The sequence below is a fragment of the Nelumbo lutea genome, chromosome 2, assembly GCF_056320005.1.
Source record: "Nelumbo lutea isolate HS-2025 chromosome 2, American lotus-T2T, whole genome shotgun sequence".
NCBI classification, from domain to species: Eukaryota; Viridiplantae; Streptophyta; class Magnoliopsida; order Proteales; family Nelumbonaceae; genus Nelumbo; species Nelumbo lutea.
Window position 1 is genome coordinate 55257637 of NC_142685.1, and position 9081 is coordinate 55266717.

At 40.5% G+C, this 9081-nt stretch overlaps 1 protein-coding gene across 2 annotated transcripts; it reads right to left on the reverse strand.

The window, feature by feature from the left end:
- Nucleotides 1-3737: 3737 nt before the first annotated feature.
- LOC148870824 (vacuolar cation/proton exchanger 3-like) lies at nucleotides 3738-8497 on the reverse strand. Of its 2 annotated transcripts, XR_016107078.1 has the most exons (13): nucleotides 8034-8450; nucleotides 7408-7475; nucleotides 7272-7300; nucleotides 6959-7155; nucleotides 6612-6824; nucleotides 5545-5676; nucleotides 5323-5439; nucleotides 5157-5210; nucleotides 4950-5066; nucleotides 4446-4536; nucleotides 4289-4341; nucleotides 4138-4200; nucleotides 3738-4039 (listed from the first exon to the last, which is right to left on the reverse strand). XR_016107078.1 is itself a non-coding variant. In XM_088968960.1 (12 exons), the coding sequence occupies exons 1-11, from the start codon at nucleotides 8313-8315 to the stop codon at nucleotides 4292-4294; spliced, it is 1350 nt and encodes a 449-aa protein (XP_088825086.1). In that variant the 5' UTR covers nucleotides 8316-8497; the 3' UTR covers nucleotides 3738-4200; nucleotides 4289-4291. The 2 variants fall into 2 exon arrangements, 1 of the variants encoding a protein (XP_088825086.1); XM_088968960.1 differs by having other exon boundaries at nucleotides 3738-4200; nucleotides 8034-8497.
- Between the last annotated feature and the right edge of the window lie 584 nt (nucleotides 8498-9081).

The window sequence follows — 9081 nt, forward strand, 5'->3', positions numbered from 1 at the left end:
ATCCACATCTCTTTTGGGACAAATCCATTTACAAACCAACTGAGCCACCATTCAGTGAGCATCAAATGGCTAGTTTGGTTTCAATCAAACTAAGCAAAGCGAACTTACACATAATTGACCCACTAACCCATTTCCCACCCATGTTCGGGGGTCAGAGTCGGTCACAACTCAGTCTGACCCTAACCCACCCATTTGACACTATTTTAAATTACATTCTTTTCTCTTTTTTTTTTCTCTATTCTAATTGCATAAAAACATAGAACTATATATTTCAACTAAAAAACATAAAATACCAACTGATGGTGGCTTAGTTGGTAGGTTCTCTGACTCGTCGGAGTAGAGACCTAGGATCAAATCCAGCTGCCACCAGGGCTGGGGAGGGGGGGAAGGGTTAAGGGAAAGGGGATGGGCTAGAAATTGATTATATTTCAGTTATTCAGTAAGCATAAAATAGAAGTAAATTTTGAAGAAAATATATAAAACAATAGAAATTGATTATATATATATATATATATATATATATATATATATATTCGAGGCAAATAAAAACAAAAATTATAGAAAAAGATGTTTTTCAGAAAAATAAGAAGCCAATTATATATTTTAGAAAAAAAATGAATAAACCGAAAAATTATAAAAATCATCAAAACGATAAAAACAGTTTCAATTTTTTTCCAGACTAAAATCTCCATCAAGTGAAGGAGAGGCAGAGAGAGAGAGAGAGAGAGAGAGAGAGAGAGCAAATTGAAGAGGAGGGTGCATTTCATCAAGAAAAAAGTGAGATTTAATGTGAGAAAATGAAAGTTAATATCTTAGACATGAAACTTAATGAAAGGGAATATATTGCACTAAATACTAACATTCAAATTACAATTTCTACCCTCACGATAGACAGAGACCAATTTAAAAAGAAGGTTATTCTAGTAAAAATAAAAAAAGCTGAAAAGGCATGATCAAAAACAATGGTTGTCTGCCACTAGCCAAGGATTTGAAGAGTTGATATTTACAACGCCTCATTTTTCAAAACATAAAAACAAAAGAATGTAGCAACTAGCAAGGCAAAAAATCTGTGTTTTTACTTTTGAGGTAAATCCAACTTTAAAATCCATAAAATCAGAATCAGTTACGATGCGAAGTGCTTTTCGGGTTATCAATCAGCAATAAAATCAAGAGTCTCTTTTATCAACATCATTTTTTTGGTAAATTTCAGATACCCATTGGGTGCTTAGGGATGATGACACGTAGCTCCTTGAACTTTGTTTTACCAAAAAGGCTGTAACTTGGATTGCAGAAGCCAGCACTTTGTCTCTTGCTGTTATCATCCCTTCACTAAACTGTTGTGTATAGGTTTATGTATTGTTAAAACTCCAAACTACCACGATATTAATCTTTAGGACCATTTTGTCCTTTTAACTCAGTTTTTTGAAGATACCAAGGCTTCGAGTGGGAAGAGTACAAATGCAAATACCCATGTTACAATACAAAGTTTAGAAATACAATATACAAGGTTTTGTACAGTACACATTTGTATTTGTACTCTTTCCAAACAGAATCACTAATATTAAAAAGACATAGTATCAGAAGAGTTTTGACCAATCAAAGTCCACTTATTAATTTTGATAAATTCCACATGATTCTTTAACACATGTATCATATGGATTGATTGTGATGTAACTGTTTTCGGCCACGTATTAATGTTTTGTGATGTAAAATTTTTTGGCTAAGTACCTCGTCATTTGACCCGGTGGTGGCGTGCCTTAGTGATGAGCTACTTGGTAGTGAGCTGCCTACTGGCGAACTGCTTGGTGGAGAACTGCCTAGGGGGCGAACTGCCTGACGGCGAACTGCCCGGTGGTGAACTATCTGGTGGTGAACTGCCTGGTGGCGAGCTCCCTGGTGGCGAACTGCCTGGTGGCGAACTGCTTGGTGACGAGCTCCCTGGTGGCGAACTGCCTGGTGGTGATCTCCTTGGTGGTGAACTGCCTGGTGGCGAACTGCTTGGTGGCGAGCTCCCTGGTGGCGAATTCCCTGGTGGTGAACTGCCTGGTGGCGAGCTGCTCGGTGGCGAACTGCTTGGCGGAGAGCTACCTGGTAGCGAACTCCCTACTAGGCGACCGGTGACTTAGAGAATGGTGGAGCTCCCTAGTGCGACGCAATCCGACTGCCCTCAGCATGAGGTGGTCTTCTTTCCTTTGTAGGCAGTGGGAGCTGAGGGACCTACGAGAACTCCATATTTTCCTCCTCTTTGTAGGTGGCGGAAGCTAAGGGACCTGCAAGAATTCTATCTTTTCCTCCTTTTTGTAGGTGGTGGGAGCTGAGGGACCTGCGAGAACTGAATCAGAGGTCCCGGGGGTATTTTCCCGGCGAGGGCTCTCCGACGCTTAAGTTAGCACTCTGATTGTAGAGTGCTTTGAAGATAATATAGGAGAAACGAGAGAGTTAGAGAGCAGGGACTACTTCCCTTTCTTCATCCCCCTCCCCTTTGGGGGGTGAGGTCTTTATATACCGAAGTCCTCGTGGGTTAGGTGGGTGAAAAGCCTCCAAACGGTAAGACTTGTCACATCCTGTCAGAACCGGGGTACGGTGGTGAACTCCTCGAGGTCGTCAGACTGGTGCTTGTGTCAGGCGGCCAGGTCGGTGCCTGGGTCGGGTTGTCGGGGCGGCGCCTGTGTCAGCCGTCGGGTCAGTGTCTAGGCCAGGTCATCAGGTCGGTGCCTGTGTTAGTCGGCGGGTCAATGTCTAGGCCAGGTCGTCAAGCAGGAGATCTTCCTGCGATACGCCAAACTACTCTTGTACCAAACTTCTCTACAAGTGGCGAGCTGCCTATAGCGAGCTGTCTGGTGGCGAACTCCCTGTGGCGAGCTGCCTGTGGCGAGCTGCCTATGGCAAGCTGCTTGTGGCGAGCTCTGTCGAGCTGCCTAGTTCTTTGGCAAGCTCCCTGGTGAGCTACCGAGCTCGTGGGGTATGTATGCTGTCGAGTTTATTGGTGGGCATCTTATGGGTGGCTTGGCCGGATCATGTGCTAGGCTGATCCAAGTCGGCCAGGTCGCACAGGCCGCGCTAGGCAGGCCAGACCGGTGTTCGGATGGGTCACCAACTTCGTAAGTTTGTTGGTTGGGTATTTGCCTAGTTGTCACAAGGTGCCATGTGTCACAATTCCATTAGAGGGCCAAATCTACCCTCATCAGATTGGTTACAAAATTTTCAAATACCATGTCTTTCCGACATATGATAATTTTTGTCATTGTTGCTATTAAGCCCATAGAATCTTCAATGATTAATTAACCAGGGCAAAGTGCTGAAATCAAACGTACAAGAGGTCTTTGTTGTAAAACAAAATCCCGGGGTCTAATTGTCAAGACTCAAGACCCCCAAGTACCACTATTTTGGATCTCCTATACCCACAAACTTTTTCCACATCCCTACCCAGAAGACACTAGTGCTGTGTATTGTAAACATTTCCCATGAATGACAAGGAAGAATTCCCAATAATGCCCTCTGGATGGGGATGTGAGAAGATCTGGGGGTGGATGTCTATAAACTTTAATTTACCCTTTTCTCCTCAACTTTGATCAACATCGATCAATTTGATAGGGTCATGGTAATATTAAACAAGAAAATGTTATAGTATTGTTATAAGGTGTGGCCGAGATGAAACATCATCTAATAAATACCAACTAATTCTCTCCTCACTTTGTTTATCATCTACATTTTCTCATTCACTTAAATAGTAATTATTTAAACGAAACAAAGTAATTGCTCCATTCAATTTATGCCCACATGAAAATTTCCCCAGCAATCTTGGACAAAGAAACCATACTGTTTAGTATTCCTTAGAATTAACAAAGAAAGAAGAGGATAATAGCTGTAGGGAAAATCCATGCTACTAAAATAGAGGCTGCTATACATAACAGTCTATGGGGTACTCTGCATATATCTTCAAGTTTGAAATGTGTTATTATTATTATTTGTCTTCACCGTCCACCTCAATTTTGATGGCTCCTCCACTTTGAGCTTTTTTGATTCACCACAAAATCCTCTATGGACAATAAAAATGTAAATTGCACAACGCTTCAGAATCAGCAACAAGAATTCAAATCAAAGAATGACCAAAATTTGTCCTTCAGAAACATTCACCATTGCACATAATGCACTTATCTCCATCTGGGGAATAATTAACCCCAAATTAAAGCCCACAGCCTGCATTAATCAAGATGCTTGTATAAGTTAGTGATTAAGTTCATAATTTGTCTCTCATAATCTATGAAATGCATGAACAATTGCTTGCCTGTTAAGCTGCCAACGCTCCTCCAAGTGATGATTCAAGTACATTTGTTTGGTCTGCAATTACGATTAAAGAAGAAATGAACGGCGAATGGAATACTGGGTACATTTGAGATTTTCAAAACACCTAAATTATAATTTTTTTTTTCTTTTTTACTTACTAAGTGGAGTTTTGATAACGAAAAAGCAAGCCCCAATGGCAGCATAGCAAAGCAAAAGAACAAATCCTTTCATGTAATGCGAAGTCCCATCCTGCAAATCACAATGTATAATATGTAATGTCCATTCAATGGAGAGCATATTGAAGCATGAAATTTGTTTCATGTAATTAATTAAGATGAATGGATATGGTTATTTTTCCTTGGAGTTTAGTAAAAAATTGCTCATAAACAAGCTTATAAAAGTTTAAATGGGATTTATCTAGTTAAACTGAAAAGAAACAAAAACAAGTGACTATTTTATTTTTCAAAGAACTATTATTTCCATGGCCTTATGGCACATGCATCTGCTGACGTTCGTTGAATGCAATAGTGAATACATCTTGCTAATGTGATTGATTGAGATCTAGATTCAATATACAGTGGATATTAGTGAAGGCGCCGTGGTTGAACTCACACTAATTTTTCGGTGTATAATGCAGATGAAAATTGGATGGATGACGATACCTGTAGAGCGAAGGCTGTGACGATTATTGTCAAGACAAGAGTACCAGTCTCGAGGAGCTTGAAATCAAGATCCATATTGACGCCCATTATCCATGCAACTATAACATTTAAGGGAACCTGAACCATAGCAGCATATTCCCAATTTCAGAGACAAGGATCAATATATATAGCCATTTCATACTGAATTTACTTCAGTCAGTATCTTACCACAAACATTGCAATTTGAGTTGCAGACCCTAAAGCAACGCCTAAAGATATATCCTGCAAAAACCCAGAATATATTTATTTCTGTTAACAAGTTTGGAAGCAATGAAGAACAGAGGTCTGAATTTGAACTGCAGCGAAAGAGAAGTACTGATCATGGCTTGCTTACCAACTTGTTCTTGAAAGCAAATATTATTGCACCGGCATGTTCTGCTGCATTTCCGACGATTGGCAGCAAAATTATGCTAATGAAGTTGACAGAAATTCCCCAAGAATCTGATGCAGCCTGGTTATTGTTGGTTAATTAATTGTTCAGAATTAGGCTTCATCAATGAAATACTGAAGCTGCTCTACTCATGAGTAAGAGAAGAGAATAAACAAGTTAAATTACCTCGATTGTACCCACAACATACTCAGAGAGCAAAGCAATGACGGCAGTCATTCCGGCCAACCAAGTAAATGCACTCCAGAATCCTATTACAGCCGTTTCATCGGACCCCACATCATCACCGTTGTCGTCCTCCTGCTTAATTTCAAGTTTCAACTGAACGAGTTAGTTCTCACAATCCACTCAGGCTATGTTTATTGGTAAAAATTCTGCTACTGTTTGAACAATGATTTTCAAACCAAAAATGATTCTTTTTGAAACTAAATTTTCTTTCTCCAAAAAATCAATTATTATTATTAGAACGAGTTCCAATTAAAAAAAAAAAAAGTCATTAGAAGGAATTATGAATATTAGAATTAGTGCCCGTTTGGAAGGGATTTAACACAGCAGCTTTTGCTACATCTGACATGAACTAAAAACCCAAAAGCCAAAAATAGGCTTACATGAGCTCAGGCAATGCAAAAGGCCTCCCAAATGGGGTCTTAATGGAATTTCGTACCAAGGGAGGGAAGGGAATGGGAATGGGATTCCGGTTCCGCCCAATCAAGCAATTAAATCATTCTGATTCCGATTTCAAACCCTTATTCCAATAAAGCAAACAGATTTTAAATTAATTTTGGAGCCATAGTTATTAATTTTGGCGTTTTTTTTCTCAGTTCCTATTGGTCGAGTTCAAGGACCAATGCATCCCTTGGAACGTACAAGGACAGAAATGCAACAGGATCGTAGCCCGAGTCTGGGAAGGTGGGAGTAACGACTAGAGTAGAGAGGGAAAACCCATAAAAGTACGGTTGAATCATGGTTTCAGTTACGCGGACGCAGGACAAGAAGATGGATTTTGTTCCGTATAAACTTGTAAACTGGCCCATGTTTCAAAGATATGGACAGGCAAAGAAGCTTCTCTAGACTCTAGTTCCGGGAAATGGATCAACTTACGGTAGATGCTGGTAAGTTGGGGGCCCATCTAGGATCAAGTGTCCCCAGGGCCCACTCGGCCCCTAAAAAGTAAACGTCAAAAACCCTTGTACGAGGGCTGACATAAAGGCAGGAGGAGACGTGCATGCTCTCACCTCTTGGGCTTCGAACAACTGTCTGTGGGTCTTGAGTTGGAAGAAGAGGTAGGCAATGTAGGCAAGAAGCATGATGATGCTGCTCGCTCTCGACAGTTGAAGCGTTGGGTCTGCCGTGAGTATCTCCGGGCCGGAGGCGTATCTGAATACCAGCGGCAGCATGTGGCACAACAGCCCCAGCAACAGAAGGAGAGAATTCACGTCGGCTTGCTTCTGTTAAACAATCATTGATGAAAGTTCAGTCGGATGATACAAACCCAGGAGCAGGTGGTGAAATGGGTGAAATCAGAAGGAAGAATAAGCCCTGATCGTGATTAAGCGGTGATCAATATATATATCTTACGTACCCTGTCAAATTTCTGTTCCTTCTTCAGATTGGCTAAGCCTCCACAGAAGAGAGACGTCCCAAGGACAAGGAGAAGGTTGGATAGAATGGAACCCAACAGGGAGCTCTTCACTACATGTATTTTCCTTTTATAGAGAGCGAATAATGCTATAATGAGTTCTGTTGCATTCCCGCAGGTCGCATTCAGAAGCCCACCAACTGAAAATCAATAGCAGATATGAAGGCGACGAATTATTTCGATTTCCAGTTGATAAAAAACGAATAAACATTGAATTATATGTAAATATTTTCAAAAGAACAGAAGACATTATTACCTGTTGGACCTGTGTAGAGGGCAATTTGTCTGCATTTTTTTTTCAATAAGAATATGGAAGAAGGGAAAAAAATTAATCAGCACAGATAGATAGAAACTCTTCGAAATGCAAATAACGAATAAGATTCCGAACTTACTCAGTTAGAAAGCTGACACGTTCTGCAAGTGGGGTGAGCCCAAGTAAACTCAAGGCAAAAATCCATGACTGTAAACCAACAAATGAACAAATGGGTTTAATAAAATCAAACACGTAAATAAGCAGGAGAACAGAAGAAAAAGAAGTAATATTGCTTGCAGTGATCGTGTCTAAGGGTGTCAATGGACCGGTTTTGGATTGGACCCCATCCATTTCAAAATCAATTTGAACGGATTGGACGGAACAACAAGACATATTGGATTGGATTAATGCGGTCCAAAATATTTATTAGATTGGATTAGGTTGGATTAAGCCCATTTTTAGTCCATTGATATAAGATAAAGAATAGTTTGGGTTGAAACCAATCTAAACCAAAATAAATTTAAACAGATTGAACTGTTCAGACATTGAATTGGGCCGATCCAAATTTGTCCACAACATTCATTGGATTGGATTGGACTTATAAATAGACTCACATTGGACTGGATCGGATTGGACCAAATCCAGTCCAATTGACACCCCTGAATTCATGTCTGAACAGCAGTGGGTCTTTCCAAATCTCAGAATTGACGCGGAATCAGAAATCGTTTCTTTTATATGAAAACCCAGATGGGTATATAGACTCACTCTTCCAAAATTACAATACTCGGCGACGATCGCCAGCGGAATGGCTGGGAAAAGAACGGAAAGCTTGGTCCCCAGGATGACCTCCTGGAGGTTTGCCAAGAGCTGTCTGAGTCGTCCGCAGGGCACCTTGGAAACAAGCTTAAGGTCCGACTTCTTGCGCAGCGACGAGGATGACATATTGTGTGCCGTCCTCCCGTGCCGGATCTCCTTGCCGGAGCCCGCCTTCAGGTTGCCGTTGGCCTGCTGGCCATTCTCCAAGGCCAAGAGCTCCTCTGAAGCCATGCTTTGTAACCTCTGGTAGCTATACGAACTGACTACGAAGAATATAATCAATAAATATAAAGGAACCGCTGTTGTAACGTTCTTTTCAGGGGAGGAAGAGGATAAAGAATGCCATAAATATAGAGAGAAGTGTGTAGTCCAAATGTGAGTTTCTGTAAACTGAAACTGAAAGCGTCTAGGAGGCATTTTCCTGGAAGCTTCCTGTTTCCTATGATACGTATTATATACAAACAGAAATACGTACTTGCATTGGTAACTGTAAATCTATTTAACTAGCAAAGTACTTCAACCGTCGGTTACTGAGATGGACAGTCAATCTGGTCTTCAGATAGGAATTAGTGTTCGAAGCCTACAGTGTAGAAACCCACTGTATTTACTATTTACGAATGTGGATCATCTTTCAATATTTTAAGTACATTCCAAAATCTGCCCACGGTTTCAGCTTAAGAAGGATAAAGACAAACCTGGGAATTTGAGTTCTGAGATCTTTTTTTTTTTGGTTGGAGAGCTCTGAAACATCTATGCCAGGTCGCAGACAGACAAGAAAATGTCGTTTTTCTTTTATTTTGATAAAGTGATAAACTAGGTCAGGTAATCTGGCCGAATTAATGAACAGCTAGAAATGTGGAAATGTTGTTCTAGCTTGTTTGCAGTGCAATTTTATTTGCACTGATGCAAAATTAAGTATGAAAGTATGAAACTGCAAATGATTTGTGTGTAGATAATGATTGATTTTTGTTTCAGTTTTTGCCCTATTTTGCTTGTT

Coding starts and splice junctions, on each gene's coding strand:
- LOC148870824 (XM_088968960.1), bottom strand. CDS start 8,315: ATGGCTTCAGAGGAGCTCTTGGCCTTGGAGAATGGCCAGCAGGCCAAC. Junction 7,476..8,033: donor AGTATTGTAATTTTGGAAGA/GTGAGTCTATAT, acceptor GTTGGTTTACAG/TCATGGATTTTTGCCTTGAG. Junction 7,301..7,407: donor CGTGTCAGCTTTCTAACTGA/GTAAGTTCGGAA, acceptor AAAAAAATGCAG/ACAAATTGCCCTCTACACAG.